The sequence below is a fragment of the Amaranthus tricolor genome, chromosome 15, assembly GCF_026212465.1.
Source record: "Amaranthus tricolor cultivar Red isolate AtriRed21 chromosome 15, ASM2621246v1, whole genome shotgun sequence".
Taxonomy (NCBI): domain Eukaryota; kingdom Viridiplantae; phylum Streptophyta; class Magnoliopsida; order Caryophyllales; family Amaranthaceae; genus Amaranthus; species Amaranthus tricolor.
The window spans coordinates 7,663,096-7,685,748 of record NC_080061.1 but is presented as its reverse complement, the minus strand read 5'-3'; the positions used below and the strand labels follow the sequence as shown (position 1 = coordinate 7,685,748).

Below are 22,653 nucleotides of genomic sequence, written 5' to 3'. Positions count from 1 at the left end.
ACTTGCTCCAATCGAGACAAGACCCGATTCTCTTACCAAGTACTATCTCTTTTAGGGTCGATTTTTATCATTGTGGCCTTTTCATCACTTCACCACCTCAATTAGAATGTTGTTTAACAATGGAAAGTTATATTATTAGAATTAATCTAAGCAAAAGAAATGAGAGGATGTTAATGGTGACTTTCTCTCTAACTCTTCTCTCTTCTCTGCCGTTTCCAAAATGTGTTGCTCAGCTGCATAGTACTTTTCTCACAAAAGGATGCAGATGGTTCCATTACAAGAGATTACACTAAACACCTACGTAAACATAGCTCTCTCTCTATATATATATATATATGTCAACGTTCTACAAACGTCTCTAAAGAGTGGATCCATAATACAAGTTTTCGCTTAATATGCATAATCAAGTGATGTCACTCGTATAGTCTCTTAGAAGAACGTACAGCACACGACATAACTCCAATCTCCGAGAGGCTTTTTCGCGGGTTTGAGATTAACCCTCTATAGAACTGGCTGGCAAAACCTTGTTATTTGACAACTACAAGTATAAAATGTTAAGCTAATACCAACCATTCAAATTACTCTACAACTAACAGATTATTTTCTATTATCCCTTCACCAACACTAGGGAATTCTGGAGATATTCGCCATTCCCCATCGACTAGGAACTTGATCTCATACCTATTCACCATCAAACAGTATATATTATCAAAAAATATAATAAGTTTCGATCTGCTTGATACCTATTACTAAAAGCCATAAGTTTAGAGACGGGAGTATTAATAATTAACAAAATAAGTGATATTAAAGATTGGTAATGTAAATGCCTCATACCGTCCAGGTCGGAGGAATAGTGTGGCCGAGAACTTTGTATATGAGCCTGTGTACTCTGGAGATAGGTGTTCTCCTTGACTCCATCCATCAAAGCTACCCATGACTTGCACACTCTGCAACCATATCGTTTTGTTGCCACATAGAATTTAAGCGTATTTGCAACCTCAGTTTTGAAAGATAACTAAAAGAACTTGTGCCAATGCATTGTACAAAAAGTATATCTCATGAGCTTCATCACCCATAACGAAGACAGGGAACACAGTCTAGCTATTATGAATCAACGGTAAGTCAAAAACTATATGAGAAAATTGACGATCTGGATTGAAAATCGGGAAAGACTAATTGCAAAGACCTCAGAGTTAGAAGCATTATACAGGAATGCAAGCGGAAACTAGCCCAACAGGCTACATAAGTTGGCGAACAGGAACGAGGTCATTAAGGAGGCAGGAACATCGGGACCAAGACCCATTAGTTACCGGAAACCGTAAACTTCCCACTGAATTCCATATCAGAACTTTCATTTCCAAAACTCTTGATTAACGTTTCTGAAACTACATTCCTCAAATGTTTTTTTTCAACTTCAAAACCATGTATAATACTATAAGCCCTTCTTTTCTTTTCTTTTTTTTTTTTGTATCTTTTCTTTTTTAGTTATTTTCTAAAACACTCATTTCATTTTTTGTAGTAACAAAATTGTACCTACGTTTCCAACATTTTCAAAACTCTAAAATCAATGTTTCTCGTTTTTGTTTCTGCTTCTCATATCGGATTGAATTTCATTTTAGGTAACATGCCAAGACCCCTGTCCCCGTAATACTGTTTGGGTAGGCAGTTACTTACGTCTCTGCAGCCAGGACCAATAGACCTAATTACCCCTTCCCTGACAGGTGGTACTATCCACCTAGATGGGCAATACACCAACCCTGTTTTCAGGTTGCTTCTCAAAAAAGTCACTTTATCATCTTCTAATCTCAGCCAGCAAGTTCTTTTGTAAGATAAAGACCTATCTGATGGAATGGATCAGAAACAGGTGCAGAGGAACATTCTCTCAACACCAAGTACATTTGATACCTTGGCTACTACTGTATAGCTTTATGGAAATCATGGAATGAAGCATTTATGGCATGCAAAAGTTCTGTGTAAACAAGTATAAAACAGAATCATGGTGTCAAATTTATCATTGTAATTATCAGTGCTTAGTGTTTTTATATTTGAGTAAGGCCTGGGATCTAATCCAGTTTATTAGTGTTTTGGTTGATATGAGATGTATATGTAGGCAAACCTTACCTGCATTTCGGCAACACGCTGCATCCAGATTCAAAACCATGACCTTTGCTATAAGTAGTATAATTGATTGCATACCAAAAAGTTGAAAGTCTTTGAAATGCAAGCTAATATTCCTAGTTGAACTATGCCAAGGGTTCACGTTGCTTCTCAATCGATACTAAGTAGGAGACATAATTTTATGCTTTAAACATGTAACACATTTATAAGATTACTCACAGAACATGTTTAATTTTTCTATCTCCTTGAGGAAAATTTGTGACTTAAACTATCCTTGGAGATAAACATTAGGGCTAATTGAACTAGAATGTCAAAGCAATTGAATGCAACAACATTCCATTAATATAATGCCATTAAGTCAAAACAAATGAGTGCATGTGAATTTTTCTTCTTACCTCAGCCATGCCAATCCAAAATACAGGTACCTCTTTAGCCTGTGCAGCGGCCACATCCTTTATCTGGTTCTCCAATTTTTGCTGCACAGCTGGAGAGAGATCACTTTAGTTTATGACGTTTCTTATCCTTTTGGGAGGAGAAACAGATCAAGTGACTAAAGATGGCTTGGTAAAATGAGTTGAAACTTGCAAGTACTTTGGATGAAATACAATAATAAGCACATGTCATAACCTCCAAGATGATAGATAACTAATAACTCAACATACTATTAACTCCGAAGCATCAGAAGGGGGAAAAAGTATACAAACTTTGCTCCTTAGATACAAGAATATTGCTGCTTTTCCAATATCCCAACCATCATAACTAAGGAAATTCTAATAATCATGTATCATCGTTTTGCTAGTGTGAACCACTGATGCTTACCCTCACAAGTCAGACCTCAATATAAGTAGACTTATCATATGCATTGATTTGAGGGTATATAGTGAAAGCTTATGAAGAATGGAAATTTGCCAAGAGCCACAAGAGGACACTTTTGTGCATATTTAGAGGCACAACAGCAGAAATGCCAAAGCCATGATCCCAATATATGGGGTCGGCTACAAGAATCAAAACAAACTAGCATGAGAAAAGAAAGATCTATTCGGCTATCTATTAGACTAATACTAATCTATAACTAAGCAATTCAATTTAATTGATCATCCACATGTATCTTCCTTCATACATTCATATCTATCAGCATAAGCTCCTGCAATCCCAATGATCATCCAAGGACAACTTCATAATAATGAGAACAGAAAAGAAAAAAACAGCAAGTACACCTTCTAGCCGAGAAACAAGATGGGAATGGATGTATTTTCCATTGATCTTCCTTGAACCTTCTGGAATGCCAGCTTTTGCTATTTCATCAGCCAGTGCAACAAGTGCCTGTATATTGCAGCAATTAGAAATTACAAAAAGGTACAGAAATCATTAGACAGCAAGGACAATATAAAATTAAAGGGAATAACACGATATCATGTGATCTGATATACATCTTTCTTTTTTTCTGCTGATGTTTATTTCTCATACGGTAAAGATATTACTAAAACCAACCTTTCAATTCTACACTGCTGTAATTAAAGGTAAGAAATTAGTCAATTCCATCAAATAGATCTTTCACAAAAATGGATCATTCTAAAAAGCATTTGCAATGCTCAATTAAGACACAAACCCATTTAAAATGAATACCTTAACTTCGTGTTCCAGAACTGCAAGTTCACTCTTATAATTAACCAAGGCATCTTCTCTCCCTTGCAACTGTAAGGAGATCAAAATCAAAATGAAATATAATAGAATTTCCACGAGGAAAAACACCCTGACATTCAAGAGCCTAATATATTGTACTACTGTTTATCTAATACAGTAATCAAGGATTATCAAAGAATGGTTGTAATCAACTTCATTCAATGAATTATCAAATACATGTTTCTACAATATAGGTTACTCATTTTAAATAACTTCTATTAGCAATACGAGAGTAATCCAGTAGTCAATTGGTTCTGTCACAAACACTAACTTCAAAATCATGAGAGCACACATCAATTTTTTGTCACATCCAACTACACAGATCCACATTCAAATAGAAAGTCTCAACACAAAAAGAGATGTAATTTGTAAACCAATTTCAAAGTTGGTTAGGCAGTTCTCAATATAATAATGAGTTAATGACAGCCTGACAGGTACACTGCTAGTAACAACACTTCTTTCCTCATTTAATTGCTGTAACATTTCCCCCAAACACGTGAAAGCTCTTTTGAGAAAAATGTTGCAACAATTAAAAGACGGGATTAGTATATAGGAAACAATTAAAGACACTCGGAAGAATAAAAATGGTAAGTAAAAACCTGTCTTTTCAGAAAGCGGTTGTGTTGATTGGCTTCACTCAACTTTCTAGCCAGTTTTGATCTCTGAGTATCTGCAAGCAATGATTTCAACTGCAAATACACAAAAGTTGGGGTAGCAATGTTATAACTTATCTACTTATATACACTCTTTAAAATCACAGTACGAGCATTGAAACAAATATGATGAGAATTCTAGACACAACACTGCTCATTAATGCTCTGCCAATGTCTATTACTCATTAGCTCCATAAGAAATTTTCTAACACATTTCAGAACAGACACAAAGTGGCAGATAAGACCACTAAAAAGTATGTGTGGACAAACATAAATGCAATGAAGTGTAAGATGATGAAATTAAAAAGGAAATTGAATACATTAATTTAAAGAAAAGAAATGCATTAATTTAAAGTGGGGAGATATTGCTTGAGCATTTAAATTACATATGCCAGAGTTTTGACCAGCATAAAAGGTCAATATAGTACTTTAGCAAAGGAACATCTTTTTTCATGCTCAATGTCAACCAACTCCAATCATATAAATTTTCTGGTTTCTAGGGTCAAGGTTAATAAAGGTTCGGCCAAACTCAATTCAATTACATTTTTATTTTGTACAAAAACAAATTAAAATAGGAGAATCTGTAACCTGCTAAGGTGTTTGCATAAGAATACAAGATACATTTTGTAGTACAAGAGAGAACATGTCCAATCTTGACAGACTAAATGGAGAAGGTGGCTATCTAATCAACTATAGCCAAAAATTAAAATGACACTCAAGTAAGAACTTTTCAGATAATGCTGCTCAGCAGTTAATAAGTGACATTTATCTCACTCCTAGGGTAGGTTCTTAGGTGCATTTTGAGTCCATCTCACCCCATTTCCTATTACACAAATTGAACAAGTTTGACTTGTTTAGCATTTTTTTTTTTGCATTTAGAGATAATTTGTGCATTTAAAGTAACTTTAGAGTCAACTTGTTCCTGTGCTTTGTCGGATTTTTGTTTCAGATGTATCTGGGTGTGTGAAAATGTGTGCTATGGTGTGGAAGTATGCAAAGATGGATGGAAGTGTCTTCAGGTGTTTTTACATGCTTAGGGATTCATACGATAATGATTTGGAGCTATACAAGTCATTCACCAATCGTTCTCGCTTAAACGAATGAACTTGCACGAGCAATAGTAGCAGAAGCAACTGTGGTCCATAAACTTTCTAAGCCATGAAACAACAGAAGCAGCAGGCACGTTTGCTCACCTGGTGCTTGCATGAGCATATACTTGTTGTAGCTATCCAGGATTTTCCTGCAAGCCTTGCTCGCCCAAGTATCTACTTATATTGTACAAATTACCCTAACTTTTTGGCCTTATAAGTGTCAACTGATATGGCAGATTTTACTTGAGAATCATACCTAAAAGGTAATTGGACTTGGTAATAGTTTCACTGGCCGATAATCAAATTTTGTTCTGAATGTTATGATGTTCAGAACTTCAGTTTATTCTGGCCAACTTATTCCAGTAGATATCATTAACCACTACACATAAAATCATAAGATAACTGGGAATAGCATTTCTCTTCTGCATGTCTATGGAGTTTTGAAACATCCAAACATCTCAGAGATAGATAGAGAGGTCACAGTAACTGATAATTTCCTCTTTGTTACACGTTGACAGATTTCAAGCTTACCTCATCACTGCTAGGCGGCCGTGCAGGAAGCTCTTCTTCTGGATCTGCAGAACCAGGTTCATCATCCTGGAATTCTGATGATCCTGATGGCAATTGCTCTTCCAGGCCAACAGGTGTAGCATAAGTCCGGCATTGCAAGGAAGAATACTTATTGATTGAAGCTTGATAAACACGAGGAAACTTGTGAAAACCAGCTCCTGCGGGATTTGATGCCACATTACAGGGAACATTATAAATGTTCAGATTTGATTTAATTGAACTTCGGGAAAAGCACAGTATTGGCTCATTTGGGCAACACCTGATGAAATTTTATTATAAGCAAACACCCAATATGAGACTATAGCATTGCCGAGATCAATATTTCAAAATAGCAAGTCTCACATTTTAGTACTTCTTCCCATTCCTAAGCTAGAATATTGTACTCTGCATTTCAAACTTGAAATATACGCATATAAAAGATGCACTTTGGTCTTTGGCACTAAGATGAGAAAATGATTTGCTTCATGTTGAATGGTTGGGCCTTTGGAAGGCCCAGGTCACTCTACTTAGCCTATAGGATCAAAACAATGACTCCCTGCCTATGTCGTTGGCAGAAAAGCATATGGAATGTTATCACGCCACTGTTTTCGTCCCGGCATTATTCACATTTCTCCTTTAAGGAAGTCTTAAAATAAACTTCACACTTCCATTAAAATTAAAGTTCTCTTTTCTTTTCATCACGTCAACCCATTTGTGTCTCCAATCCAACAATTTCACCAGCTATTCTTCTCTCACAAAGTCAAAATCATCTACCCAATGTCCCAAACAAAAAAATCTTAAAATAATATGTGACAAAGGTAAGGCTCATTGTATATATTTTTGCAAGAAAATAGTGTTGTGAAGTACACATATGGTCATATTCAAGAACAAATGAAAAAAGAAGCTAGTTTTTCAAATTTTTTAGGGGTGTATAAGTGGATTCCTTATTTTGGATTACAATTAGGCCGAGGGATGAGGAGTAGTTAGGCAAGAATCAAACCTAAGACCTGATTAGAAAAAGCGTTATTTGCTCTAACTAAGATAAGACCTGATTCTTAGCGTAAAACTGAATCATTTGTCCTCAAACATGAGAAACAAAAGAACACCGGTCCTTCTATGGTTTCAGAATCAAATTCAACGCATAAAATAGCATTATCATGTATACTCAATAAAATAAATACCACCAACCAAACGGGTTGCAACTAAATATAACTCAATTGAACTGTTCAAGCCAACTATATGAATCATTAGTAGGATTTCTACCTCAAAACCCTGAAATGTAAAGTATAGAGATATCACCAGGAAATCACACTAACTAAATGATGGATTAAAATGTGTCCAAAATATTATACAACATGGGCACAGGATTTAACCTGATTGCAGAACAAACAAATTCAATTGCTTACAATTTACAATAGGATATCAGAATGATCAGTTATCAAAAAGTGCTGATTTGTGCAAACAATTACCAAATTAGAGAAATCAAACCAACAGATTTTCAATTTTCAACAAACAGAAAAATATAAATCGTTGCAACATTTCAAAACTTCAAATAGAAGTGGTGTTAAAAAGAAAGAAATGGCTTTACCTTCCAAGACCAATCACATGGCAGCCCATGGTAATCTAAAGCCAATTGAAAATTCAAAAATCAGTAACCAATTACCGGGAAAATGTGTGTGGTGCGAACAAGGAAGAAATACCTGCCCAAAAATGGAGGATAGAGAATAGCTCAAGGTGAAATAGGAGTACTTCTAGAAGATGAAGTGCGACATACGGAAACAAAATCACAAATTTAGAGACGAGTGCCATCTACTCTATTTTTTGCAGCATTGTTTAAAACCAATCCGAAAAGCCGACAACTTTATAATTAAATTCAAGAAAAATAAAAATTAGAAATTATATAAAAAAAAAATAAAAAAATATAAATATAAGATCTGATTTTAAATCGAACCAAAACATCTGACTAAAATAGATCAGACAATGCAAATGAATACATTTAATTTGAGTGTTGAGCTTTTTATGAAGCATCAAATATAGCAAAGTCAATCCTCATGACAATACCACTTCCTTTTGAGTTTGATATGCTGCTAAAATATTACTCACTCCCTCCCTTTTTTCTTTTTTTTTTTGTTTTTAAGTTTCCAAAATAAATGTTAACAGAAATGAAAAATAAAATTTTTTTTGATGGTAAATATAAATTATTTTATTAAATAATAAATTTAATGAGAAAAATAAAGACCACAAACATTAAAAAAATTATTAAAAAAAATTGGTGGAAAAATATAGTAATCAAAATGATTAAAAAATGTTTTTATATAGCTAGTGGGAAACATGTGTATGCACCATGAGTAATATAAAAATGCTAAATTAAAGTTAGTAGAAGACTAGATAGATTTCCATGTAAAGGACGGATACTGTAAATATTTATTAATACAATTATATTGATACTATTTAATAATATTAATTCATATAATTATCAAATCTTTGTATTTGTTACAATAATATAATTATCAAAGTCAAGATATAATTTGTTGTACAATTATATTAAAACATATATGTGAAAAAATAGACAATAGATATCATTAATCAATTATCAAATTGATTATCGTTAAGCTATATTGATGAAATTACAATAATACTCTATTTATTATCAAAAAAATCATTCTTTTTTTTATGATTCCTTCATTGAAAGATTATAGATTTTCCATTAATATATTATATTTTAATTTAATTTTGTAGATTGTTATCATGTAGGGTTAGTTATTAAAAAATTTTAAATGAATCTAAAATATATAAACTGAATATACATACTACTATAATATAAATTTTAAGCTTAAGACTTAAAATTGTGTATAAGAAATTAGAAAATTAGTATTTTATTTTATTTTATTTTTTTGGTTAGATCTTTTCAATTTTGCTAAGAGATTAATGAACCAAGTTATAATTTTCTTTATGATTTGGGATAAAAAAATTTATAGGTTTATATAAGAAAATATAGTGTATCAATAGATTTCATATATTTATACTTAATCACCAAATATTATATTTTTTAATGTGTTATTATTTTCTTAAATATGAAGTCAAGTATTAAAAATTTCCATGTCAATGATAAAAAATAGGCGGAAAAATTTTTAATGACTGTATGACACGTGTCCCAAGTTGTTTCTTCATTAGTATATTTTATTGATTATTGATTGACTGATTATTGATTATCGATGATTGATATGTGAGACCATTAACAATATTAGAATATTAAAATGAGGATAGTGATCAGGGCTAATTTTATCCAAAATTTGTTATATAAATAAAAATGTACTTTTATGGGAATAACAAATGAAACAATTCAAAACAGCAAATGAGAATAACTTTAAGTAACGAAGTAAGTATGTTTTTTCTAACATATCACTTTCACTAGCAAGCTCAAAGTGACGGAAGAGTATTACTTTATAACATTTTCTTTTTAATAATGTTTGCATTACCTTCTTTAAGTTTTTATCCACACGAAACTTGAGTTTTGTTTTAGTTGGGATATTTTCATTTTTACTTATTTTGTCTTAATTGTCATATTTGTATATCAAACACCTATTATGTGTTTCTATACGTTTTCAAATTATTCGTATTTGGAGTTATACACACTAAAAATTATACAAATTTAATATTATAAAAATATGAGATAAGACGAATAAAAAAATCCCACGTGACTATCTATGTTTTTTCTCATATAATAGTCGCAATATGTGAAATATCATATAACGATACTAAATAATGCAAATGGGTGCAAGTAAAAAAATACTAGTGTTAGCATGTTTTATCTATAATATTAAATCACTTATGACAATAATAATTTCTATAACACAAATTCTCAAATGAGACGGCCTCATGAGACTATCTCTATTGGACTGGTTCATTTAAATTTAGTCTATTAAAATAATTACTTATCATTTATAAGTAATCAATTAGAAAAATAAAGTAATCATATGACACCGTCTTATATCATTAGCGATTTTTATAGTCCAAAACATTTAAATACAATCTCATGTTAACAATATCATGAAAATAAATGTTTTGTTGTGATGCTTTGGGAAGTATTCAACACTACAAAAACATATTTATTTGGCGACAAATTGAAAATCTGAGGTGAGAAATTATGCAATAAAGAGTTTGTCGCAGGCCTGCGATAAAAATCCTGTGTCGCATAATTTGTCGCCTATTCAAATTTTGTTGCATACGAACATTGGCAGGAAAAAAATAACGTCCTAATTTCAGAAATAGAATAATGTCGCCTATTTTGTCGCTTAAGGATTGTTGTTTGCTTATATATACAGATAAATGTGTTAGTCGTTCATAGGCAAACACAACATATTTTCTCTAAGTGTAGTAGAAGTATTTACTTGTGAACGGAAAAAAGCTGGTTACGTGAAAAGGTATATTTCTAATGTTTTTGTTATTGTATTTATTTAATTTATACATGTATGATTATTATTGTTATATATATGTATGTATTAAAATTATATTTTTTGTGGTTATATATATATATATTTTTATGATTATTATAAAATGTAAATGGTATTAGATTAATTTTATTTTTTGTTTTATTCATGTATGATAATTTATGTTACAATTTGGGTTTTAATATGTGTTATGTTTGTTTATTATAACAAGTAGTTTATTTTATTTGATTGTGTTTACAAATTTAATATAGGTTTATACAATGACGGATGATAGTAGTTATTATTTGTACAATAGAAATTGGATGTACAAAAGAGAATTTGATGATGGGTCATTTAACATAGAGTTTATTAAGGGATTAGAAGAATTTATAAAATTTGCAGTTTCAAAAGGTCGTTCATCTAAAATTAGATATCCTTGTGCGAAATGCAAAAATGTTGTCTTTAAAAGCCCAAATGATGTGAGGGATCATTTGTTAAGGCAAGGATTTGTAGAAGATTACTACGATTGGAGGTATTATTACGATATTGCTGCCGGTGAAGGTAGCAGCGGCAATAACGCGTTTGTTCGGGAACAATAGCCTGATGATGTAATACCCGAAGAGTCGAATCCAGAGGAAAATAATTACGTTCGTATGGTATATGATGTTGCTGCGAGTAGATTTCCGGGCACGTACCAAGACTTCTTTCCGCAAAATGACTACGGTTACGTGGAGGAACAGTCGCCTGATGATGTAATACCCGAAGAGCCGAATCCGGAGGCGAAAAAATTCTTCGAAATGTTAAATGCCGCAAACAATCCACTGTATAATGGATGTGAAAATTACTCTCAGATGTCGATTATAGGGAGAATGACGAATCTAAAGACAGAACATAATTGCTCAGAGAGGATGTATGACGATATGTGCACTTTTACGCGGGAGGCTTTACCTCAACTGAACTCGATGACATCTAGTTTTTATTACACAAAGAAGCAAATAGCGGGGCTTGGGTTGCCATCAGAGAGGATTGATTGTTGCATTAATGGATGTATGATGATAGTGCATTCTAAGAAATATCAACTTAGTGTTGCCATACCCGATGACGTAGATGATAGCGCATTCCAAGAGGAACAACGTGTAACAACCCGACTTACCTTTGACTGAGTAAACAGCGTCATCACGAGTTTTATTTCTCAAGAACTTAAATTACACTTCTAAAACATGAGCAAAAGAGTCACCAGCTTCATAACATAACTAACTCAGCTAATTCTCAGACCAAACATCTAACTACAATACAAGGTAATCATACAATTCACTTTATGTCAAATATAACCAACACAACCAAGTCTAATATACATTTATTGAAACCTAATACAAAACTGCAAATTCCTACATGCTTAGCTCAATATAATATCCTTGGAACTTTAACCAACACCGCTAACCCATCGTTCCCGACTGGTTTTGATCTGTAACAATCTAAAAGAAGGAAACACCGCTAACCCATGGGGTGAGGTTAGTCAATATTTAAATGACAATTCACCTCAAAATAGGGAGTAAGGGAGATTTTCCCTCCACTCTGTCAATGAACAGCTTGTGAGCCCGATCCATTGACCATATCAATATCAGCATAATCATGCATAACAAATTTGTCTCAACATTATAAAATTCACAGCTTTAATAAAACAATTTTCAAAAATTGTAGTCTGGGCAGACCTTTTAAGGGACTGCTACTTCTCACAAAAAAAAAAACGCTTCAAGAAGCTAAGTCCGTTTCTCCGCGATCACTAGAAAGGTTCCACGATGACGTCGCCTCCTAGAGTATAGCAAACATAACATCACAACAAAGCATTCGATACTACAAACTAGGTTTATATAACTCATTGCATCTCCTCCTATGACTATACCTTAGTTCAAGCTTCTATTCTAATATTTATAATTTTCAAAGATTGCGCAAGTTTCTAACTCTAACCCGCAATATATCATCAAATTATTATAACCATGCTCTAGACTAGCTTATATTCTTGTAAAGATCATATATCTCCACAACTCCCTTTGTATTTTCAATTCAAACACTTCTATGTTCATCTAAGCTCGACCAAGAATTTTTAAAAGAATCCAAGAAACCAAAACAAGAATAACAAGCTATCCAATTAGAAAAACACAACTAATTTATCCAATCAACTAAAAGGGAATCAAGAAGGATTCACCTTCTGTTTGACGGAAGCAAAGAAAATACCACAAAATAGATTTCGAAAAAATTAATGTTTGACTTGAATTTCGATGCTTAAACGCACAAGACCAAATTTCACTTGTTTTCCCCCATTTCGGCAGAACAGGGGCTTGGGGAGGGGAGAATCTGGCTGCTGCTTTGCTGATTTCTACTACAATGGAGGAAAATCCTACAATATGGTAATATTACTTTAAAAAAACCGATCAAAGATGGCTAGAGTTCGGTTCTTGAGAGGAACATCAAAGAGTGAGAGAATAATGGAGTAAAATAACACATAGAGATTGAGAGATTCAAACCTTAATTTTGTTGATACCAATTATCAATCAAGGAGAAGAACATTCATGGAGTGTCTAAGTTTATCCGAATTGGCGGTATGAGAGGAAAGCTTGCAATGGATCTTGTGAGAACTTGAGGTAGAAGATGACTGAAATTTGGTTGCCCTAATTTCGAATGTTAGGAGAAGGAAGTGTTTTCAACCTTAATTCCAGAGAATGAAAGTCGAAAAGAATAGGAAATTGAGTGGGTTTGGTCTTACTTGAAACTGAGATGGTGAGAGCATATCTGATTCAAATGGCTCAAGGAGGAAGAAGATGGATGTCTGACTCTTCCTTTGGCTCATCCGAAAGAGAGAGAAGGAAAAGAGGGTTTTGGGTGTTTGTTTTTTTAATCAAATTAAAAGAAAAGGAAAAGAGGAGAGAAATTAAATTGAGGATGTTTTATGTCATGTATATTTAATGTTATACTTGTACTAATATTCTCTTAAATTTACTCGTTTTAAATTATTAATTTTTCAAATGTTACACAACGTATACAATTTCAAGTCTCGTATGAAGAAAATGTTGAGACATTGCTCCGCAATCCTTCTGAATAGTTTATTGAGTGCGATGATGAACCAGAACCGTCAACAATAATTCTCGAAGAAGATGATGATGTTGATCTAATATTGTCCGGCAATAAGCAAAACAATGATGCTGAATATTTAGTAATGAGGGTGAAGAGGATATAAACTATTATTAGTTTATATTAATGTACTATTTCATTTTATTGTATTTTACTCCAAGTATTTTTATTGTTGGTTTTTTTTTTGTATTCATTATTATTTCAAATTCCTATATTACTCTTAAATAATAATTTCTTTCTTCTACATTCAATAATAATAATAATAATAATAATAATAATAATAATAATAATAATAATAATAATAATAATAATAATAATAATATTATAATAATAATAATAATAATAATAATAATAATAATAATAATAATGATAATGATAAGAATATAATAATAATAAAGATAATAGTAATAAGCAATAATGATAATAATAATAATAAATAACAATAAGTAATAATAATAATAATAATATTAACAATAATAATAATAATAATAATAATAATAATAATAATAATAATAATAATAATAATAATAATAATAATAATAATAATAATAATAATAATAATATACAAATTACTTACAAAATACACGGATAGGGTTAAGACACATCATCAGCACAGTAAATAAACTTATGCGAGAAAAAAATTGACGCATAAAGTACCCGCACAATAGAAAGTACTGAAATAAAAAGACAAAAAACTGAAAATTTGACTGAAAATGCAAAGTTCAACTACCAAATTAATGCTATGTGACATGTAAGGCGACAAGAACTTTGTCGCATAGCATAATTTTTTTTGCCCTTCCACCTGCAAGGAGACAGTTCCATAAATGCTATGCGACAAAGTTTTTGTCGCCTATTATGTCGCATGGGCCTTCCCAGTTTAAATTTTGAACGTTTTAAATTTATGTGACATGTTAGGCAACAAAATGCTTTGCTGCAGCCAAGTTCCCACCCTTCATTTCCCACACTTCACTTTCCATTCTTCTCTCATTCTCACTTCTTTATTCTAACTTAATTCTCTAATCTTCAATACACTACTTACATATTTCTTCAACCTTCAATCTTTTTTTTTATATTCAAATGTTCATTTTCCGATGACTTTCCCAGCCATTTTCCAGCAACGTTTTTGCAGCATTTTTTCCGGTCAAAGTTAACATTAAAAGGTAATTTCGATTCTAAATTGTGTAATGTAGATTTCATCTTCATTCAATTTTTTATTTTCTGTTTATTCAAATATGTTATTAATTTGAAGTTGTTTTTTGGGAATACATGTTCAATGTGGATATTCTATTGCTGATCTGGATTGTTCATCTTTAATGCTCATCTTCATAGGTATGTTATCTTACTTATGCTTTTTCGATTCTAAATTTTTTTTTTTTTTTTGCGAATTGTTTGGAATACATGCATGTATGTTGTGTGTTGGGATGTTTTTGTTTTTTGGGTTTTTTTCTTTCAAATTTGTTATTTTTTTGTACATCTTAATATTTCGAAATTTTTTGAATTTATGGTCGAATTTAGAGTTAGAATTTTTTGGGTTTATTTAGCTGAATTTTTTCGAAATTTTTCGAAATTTTGGGTTATATTTATGTTTGAATTTTAGGGTCGAATTTTTTCAGTTTTTTTTCGAATATGTTGAATAATGCGCATGCACGTTAGTTTTGAAATTTTGAATTTGTTAGGCTTTTTTTCTTTCGAAACTTCTGCTGGAATTTAAGTGTTTTGGTTTTCGAAATTTCTGGTGGAATAATGCATGTTAGTTTTGGTTTTTTTTGGGTTTTTTGTATTAAATATTGCTAATGCATATTAGTTTTATGTTAGATAACGCATATTTTTTTGGGTTTTTGTTTGCCTTAATTTAATGTTTAATAATGCATGTAAGTTTTTTTCTTATTTTTTTGGGTTTTTTATGTTAAATAATGCTATTGGGTTTTTTATGTTAAATAATGCTAATATTAATTTCTGAAATATTTTTGCTTAATTTTTTGTTAAATAATGCTACTGGTTAGATAATATTGTATTAAATAAAACATGTTGGTTTTTTGTGTTTTTGTTATTAAATAATGCATATTAATTTATGTTAATTTATGTTAAATAGGAATGTAGGTTAATTCACGCTAAATATGAATGCATGTTATTTCTAAAATTAGGTTTTTTTTTTTTTACTTTGTGTAGTGTAAATATCATATTGACAACATGGCAAATAACCCTAATAACCAAAATAATGACCCAACAAACTTTTTTGATTTTTTGGGGTTTGACTTGATCAATGTTTCACCTAGTGACTATAGTTATCAACCACCTAGTTAACCTATAAGGAGTAGGCTCTACGTTGCCATATTCCTCGGCCTTCAAGAATTAGAAATATTAGTTAATAAACAATTATAAATGTAAAAACTTTAAGTAATTATTACTGAAATATCAACTTACCATATTTTCGGCCCGTTCCCTCTCTCGTTGGGACGAAAGCTCTCTCTCTTTGGTTCTAAGTTTGTTCATTGTATCTCGATACCGAATAGAGCATCGAGCGTACCATGCTTTGTAGACATCATTGTCAATGCTAGGATGCCACTTGTAGCATTTCTAATTTTATATTAAAAAAAGTATAATTAATTTTACGTATTATATCTTATTTCATTTGAATTGATTGAATGTAATTAACATATACCTTAAATTCGTCCCAGTAAAATTTTTTAACTGACTCTGGCACCTTTTTCCAAGAAGTGCCACTAGGTTCCAGAGACAGCTTAAACGTCTTTCCAATTTTGGAAGAGACACCTCTTCTAGGGTTTGATTCCGCTGAAGCATCAAATCTAAAAAAAACTACAATTAATATGTATATTCGATTTTTTTAAAACTAATTCATTTTCGTTAATAAAGTTAACTTACTGTTTCCTTATCGGGAGCCATGGTAGTAATGGCCTATTGTCCCCAGGAATATCTCAAGAAGCGTGTTGGGGCATTTGAGAGGCACTTGACGAGGTTCGTCATCTAGACAATGACGATCCAACCGGTGAGAGGGTGCTCTTCTACTTCATCATCATCCCCTCCATCATCGTCAACTTCCTCAACAAAATATTGAGGTTGTTGGGTAGGAGCAACTGGATTTATTTGGGTTGTCGTCATTGGATCCATATCATGATGGAGGGGCAAATGGGCAGGCAATTGAGAAGATGCCCTAGGATAGTTCATTTGGGAGGGTCCATAACCATGCTAGGAGGGATATTGTTGAAAATTTTGATAATTCCCTCTCTGGGGTGTAGTATTTGGAGTATTTAGAGAAAGATTAGTGTGTTGATTTAAGAGACTTGAGAAGGATTGTTGGTATGGTAGTGGGTTTGGTTGTTGGTATGGTGGGGGGTTGAAGGTGCCATAGTATTATTATTTAATAATCATGGTAATATATACTTTAATTATTTAATAATAATAACAAATATTCAAATTTTTTTATAGCCTCAGATTAAGCTATGCGACATAATAGGCGACAATGTTATTATTTTGTCGCATAGCTCAGCGACATAATAGGCGACAAAAAAATATTTATGCGACAAAAATTTAGACGACAAAGCGTCTTGTCGCCTAATGCCTTTTAGGACAAAATAAGCGACAAAAATGCTTTGTCGCATTTCGCTTTTCTATTTGCTATGCAAAGTATAAAGAGCAAGAATTTATTAAGTGAAAAGGATAGATGATGAGGCAAGAGCCGTGAAACAACCTTTTGCATGGGCCCATTGGAAAACAATATATTACTCCCTCCCTTATTTTGAATTATAGTTTAAACATTGTTAATATTAATATTGTTTGTTAAAGTAAAATTGGTGTTAATATTTGGTATTAGGAAAGAAAAAAGGAAGAATATTATTAAAAATGCCAAGCACTAAAGCTTTAAGGCCATTACCTAAATGCCTTCTTAATTTACAAATGTTGAATATTCAAAAAACAGTAGTTGATTTATACTGATTGTCATCGGTTGATCATAACACAAGCTTGAAGGGTTCATGCCCCTCCAAAATGGATCCTTAGCTATCTACTTCTAGCATGGTCTTCTTATTCCATGCAATCAGATGTAGTAGTTTCCAATCATAGTGTCCTCCAATCTATTTCGAAATTAAACTTCATTTCAAAGAAGATAGATCGGAGGACACTATGGCTGAGAACTACTGCATCTAAATGTATGGAATAAGAAGACCATGCTAGAAGTAGATAGCTAAGAATCCATTTTTGAAGGTTAAGTGTTTGGTAAATCTTGAATTAGGTTTTTCGGTCACCGAAATAAAATCTTACGGCTCTGATACCAAGAATAATGTAATAATTGTGTTTATTGAATAGTTTTTATTGATTTTTGATTTAGGATTACATCTCAATACATAATGATACAATGGATTTTTAAGAAAATAGTAATTACCCTAATTGAGGATAGAATCATGCTAGATAAAAAAAATAATTACATAATGTACAACTTGCTAATTTAGACTATTATTTCATACACCAAATGGTCTATTAGAAGAATTTTTTTAATGTAATATATAGAAAAAAAAAAATAATTTCAACATATCTTTATGTAACAAAATTATTTAACATATACAATTGACAAAAATAGGGGAGAATCCAAAATAATAAACTAATTTTAAATTAAAAATCAAAACTAAGATTAACTATTTTAAAATACTTTGAAAAAAGTGCATACTAAGGTTGAATCTGAATCATTGTTAGATAAAAAAACTCCTACCAACTTAATCAAAACACATACATATTAATATTTATATAAATAAATATTTTAGTTTAAAATTTAAATATTGTTAGTCGACAAAATTGCTAAGACTTGTATGTGCTCGGACAAAAGGGACTTAGTAATTCAATAAATTGCTGAAACCAAGTGATGAAGGGTTCATTGAATGTTAGCTTAGCATTAAATAAGTCGGTGTGCCAAAATATGTCCTCTGCTCCACAGACCACTTCGCAAAGAGTCCGATAGAGAGCCTCCCAATACATTAATCCCTTTCTTCTCTAATATTCTTTTCGTTTTAAATATTTAACGTTAAGGAAAGAAAATTTTGATTGAGGTTTTTGAGACATAAATAGAAGATAAAATACATTGATATGAAATCTCGTTAGATTCGTCTCAATGTATACTTTTTTAATGTATAGATTATAGAAGTATTTTTCATGATTTTTTATAATGTGTCCAAATTTGCTTTGAATATTGTGCAACGAGAAGAACAAAAAAGAACGGAGACATTTCACTTTTTACGTAATTTAATACATTGATCATTTATATATTAAGTTATATATTATAATAAATTAATTTTATGAAAGTATACATGAAAAATGATTGAAAAAATATCTCAATTATATTTTTTCTTATACATTTTATTGTAATATATAAAATAAATAAAAAAAAGCTTAAATGATAAAATGGGTAAGAAGTAACAACAACCTTAATCAATGTTTGAGACGCAAGAAAACAAAAAGTTCCTAGAAATGTAGGTGGATATCATACTTATTAATATTCCAATATCAACATAGTCGTTGAATTGGAGTAATATATAAGATTAACTACTAATTAGCTACCTAATTCCTCTACCTAATTCATCTACTTATTCCACTTTTATACAATGAAAACTCTGAATAGACTAATTGTCTGGTTGGAACTCGTTATTAAATATATAATAAAAATTTAGTTTGATTTTGGTGGAAAAATTATCTTCACAAGTTTAAGAATCATATATATGCATGTTCTATTTTAGTTATTTTATTTTTAAAATTCTGATACATTCACATTTGAAGATGTGATATTAGGTGGTAGAGAAATTAAGATTGTGAACAAAAAATCATTTTATATCAAAATTTTCTTACTATGAGAATAATATGGTATATTTCATAAAAATTTACACTATAATCAATCTCATTCTCGCTATTTATATTGTTTATTATCAAACGAGCTGCAAGATATATATATATATATATATATATATATATATATATATATATATATATATATATATATATATATATATATTATCTTTAATTAATTATTTTATTTTACAATTTTTTATTATTTTTTATTTTACAATTTGTTGCATTAAATTTTGCACTTTGTTGTATATGACTTATTATACGGTAAACTTCATTGAAATAATGAATAATATTTTAAACACCTTTCGATACAGTATAGTGTTTCATTTACTATTGCATGAATTTAATTTTAAGAAAATGTGATTTTCTTGATATGAATTAAAGTGCAAAAATCTTGTAGGGTTCAAATAATTATGAACTACAAATAGCTTTTAAAATGCGAAAATAAATTATTTGAGGTGAGCTATGCAATATGATGTAAATATGTAATATTAATAAGATGATAGATATTTAGTTCTCATAGCTTTATTTCTTTAATGCGCACACATATTTATTTCGGGTTCTATGCTTAAATAGCTTTTGAAATAGAAAAATAAGACACCTGTGGTAAACTGATCCGATAAACAAGTTAATGTATTAGTTAACAATATTATTATACCTCATAGACTATATACTTATTTCTTTATTTGTAATACTCGCATCCGATTGTGATATATTCATATATTAATGCAGAAAATTGTCACTATCAATAGCAATTATAATAGAACAGAGGTAATATCATTTAATGCACACCCATTTATTATTAGGATCTATTAATTAAAAATTTAGTAAATTTAGATAGATTAGGGTTAGTGAAAATTGAAAACCTTTAGTTAAAGTCAAGCATGAAGAAGTTTAGTATGAACATTCTAGGATCTTGATAGAAGATTCCACAAATGAGCGCGTGATTAGGTCATGGGATACAGGTTGCGGTGCGGATCATCCAAACTATATCAATGTGGGGTCCACACGACAGTTGACACCTACACTGGCTACAACACAAACAACAACGCTTAACCTCAAAACGCTTTTCAAATAAGGATGTTTTTTTTTAGGAAAAATAAATAAATAATAATAAGGGTGTTTTTTTTTGTCAAGAATTTTATTGGACCGTTTTATTCTATATATAAGTCTGAAATAGATTTAGTACACTATTCTTATTAAAGCCGGTCTTGGACGAGATGGCCTTATAAGTGAGACCGTCAATTTGTAGCCGGCTCAATTCGCGTATGTAACAACTTGGACTTTTTTTTTTTGACATTTTTAAATTTTGATCTTAAAGGTATCAATTTTGACGTTAAAGGTATCAATTTTCGAAATTAATACCTTTAAGGTCAAAATTGCTAAATGCTCAGAAAATTAAAATGTTGTTACACTCGCGTGTCATGAGCCGGCCCACACTCCATCTTAACTTGCAACGGTCTCGTCTAAGTTTTTGTGTTCTTATTATGTAAGTTTCTTTAATTTCATAGGCAAACTCTTCGTATCACGTCTAAGTATGTGGTATGATATTATGACTTTATTACTATATAGTGGTAATAAGAATGATTTAAAATTTAAATTTTTATAGACATATCATGTTATTTTCATGGTGATTAAACTTTAATCATAATCTTTTTTATAATTTTTAGTATTCACTAATATCACATCTCTAAATAATAATGAGTTAAAATGCATTTTGTGAAAAAAATGTGATAATTAAATACAATAAGTATGACCACTAAATTTGTTACCTAATTTCCGATAAAATTACACTAATTTTTCGTTATCACTCATACTATTTAATATTGACAACCAAACTTATATAAAAGAGAAAGAGAGTGAAACTTAGTACTCCTTCTCTGAGATTTGCACCAATTTTCTTTTTAGACATTTTTATAGTTGTTTTTTTTTTTTTTTTTTTTTTGCTATGACATACTCTTACTTTAGTTCTCTTCCACACATTTAAATTTTCTTTTCATTTTAAGCACATATTTTTCCACATCTCAAAACAGTACTTCCCTTGCTTTTTTAGATGCACCATATAGAAAATTTGTATCTTTCATCATTATGTGGTAATTTTTATATTATGACTATATATGTACAAGAAAAAATATTGTTATGTGAGATCTTGTTCATTCATCTAGTCGCATTTTTTTATATTATTAATTTTTGTAATCTTTAATATGTATAACTCTAGACCTAAACAATTCAACGAATGCATTAATTGGCACAAAATAAGTGGATTTTGAGGTGAAATTATTGATCAATTAAGCAAATGAGTCGACTTGATCTGATCTATTTATTAACTGAGTTAGGTTAAAGTCAAAATTTTAAACTTAAAACAAACCTGTATAACTCATTTAATTAAACGGGTTAATTCTAAGTCAAATCAATCCATATAAACTCAACTTCATTCATTTAATATATCTCTATTTTTCTTTGTAAATACAAATAAATCAAATGTTTAAAACTAAGATGTAAAACAAACAGGTCAAACATCCTTTTGAATGTCTTAATTTGTTTATTAATATATAAATAAGTTAAAATTAAATTGACCTGATCTGTTACAAGTCGAGTATTTTCAACTCAATTAATTAAATTTGTTAAGTTTGGATCAATGAATTTTTTAAAGGAAAAATTGATATTAATAATTCAACCTTTCACTCATTCCCTGTGAATAATCTCATTTTTGGATTATTTTTTAATGATCCAATCTTTGCCCTTAGTTTACTATCAACATAACTTTTTATTTTAGTAAATATTACTGTTAATAATAATTGCTGATAGCAAATTACGGTCAAAGATTGAGTTATTATAAAATAAAAGGTTATGCTAATAGCAACATGAGGGGCAAAGGTTGACTTATTAAAAAATAATCCAAAGATATGATTATTCACAACAGATGGGGAAAAAAGTTAAATTATAAATATTAATTTTTATTTTATTTTATAATAATTCAACATTTGCTATTAGCATATTATCCCATTAGTATGCTGACTCAAACTAAGGACAAATATAAATATAAATTTATTAAAAAATAATTCAAAATCCAAATTATTCATAACTTTATAAATAAAAAATTAAATTATTAGTAGTATAATATTTCCTTTCTAAATCATTTTTATAGGT

General features: G+C 30.5%; 1 protein-coding gene across 2 annotated transcripts; it reads right to left on the bottom strand.

Moving 5' to 3' along the window:
* Positions 1-298: 298 nt before the first annotated feature.
* Positions 299-7,927, bottom strand: LOC130801826 (protein PTST, chloroplastic). 2 transcript variants are annotated; one of them, XM_057665726.1, is made up of 9 exons: positions 7,795-7,927; positions 7,683-7,717; positions 6,077-6,374; positions 4,401-4,490; positions 3,745-3,813; positions 3,336-3,441; positions 2,514-2,602; positions 835-947; positions 299-681 (listed from the first exon to the last, which is right to left on the bottom strand). In XM_057665726.1, exons 2-9 carry the CDS (start codon positions 7,709-7,711, stop codon positions 579-581), a joined length of 897 nt encoding a protein of 298 aa, XP_057521709.1. In that variant the 5' UTR covers positions 7,712-7,717; positions 7,795-7,927; the 3' UTR covers positions 299-578. The 2 variants fall into 2 exon arrangements, with proteins under 2 accessions (XP_057521709.1, XP_057521708.1); XM_057665725.1 differs by having other exon boundaries at positions 7,799-7,918.
* Between the last annotated feature and the right edge of the window lie 14,726 nt (positions 7,928-22,653).

Bases quoted from the DNA above. Each gene is read 5' to 3' on its own strand.
- LOC130801826 (XM_057665725.1), bottom strand. From the start codon at position 7,903: ATGGCACTCGTCTCTAAATTTGTGATTTTGTTTCCGTATGTCGCACTT. The intron at 6,375-7,682 runs GTAAAGCCATTT...AAATTTCATCAG, and splicing joins CATGTGATTGGTCTTGGAAG to GTGTTGCCCAAATGAGCCAA. The intron at 3,814-4,400 runs GTTTTTACTTAC...ATCTCCTTACAG, and splicing joins ACCGCTTTCTGAAAAGACAG to TTGCAAGGGAGAGAAGATGC.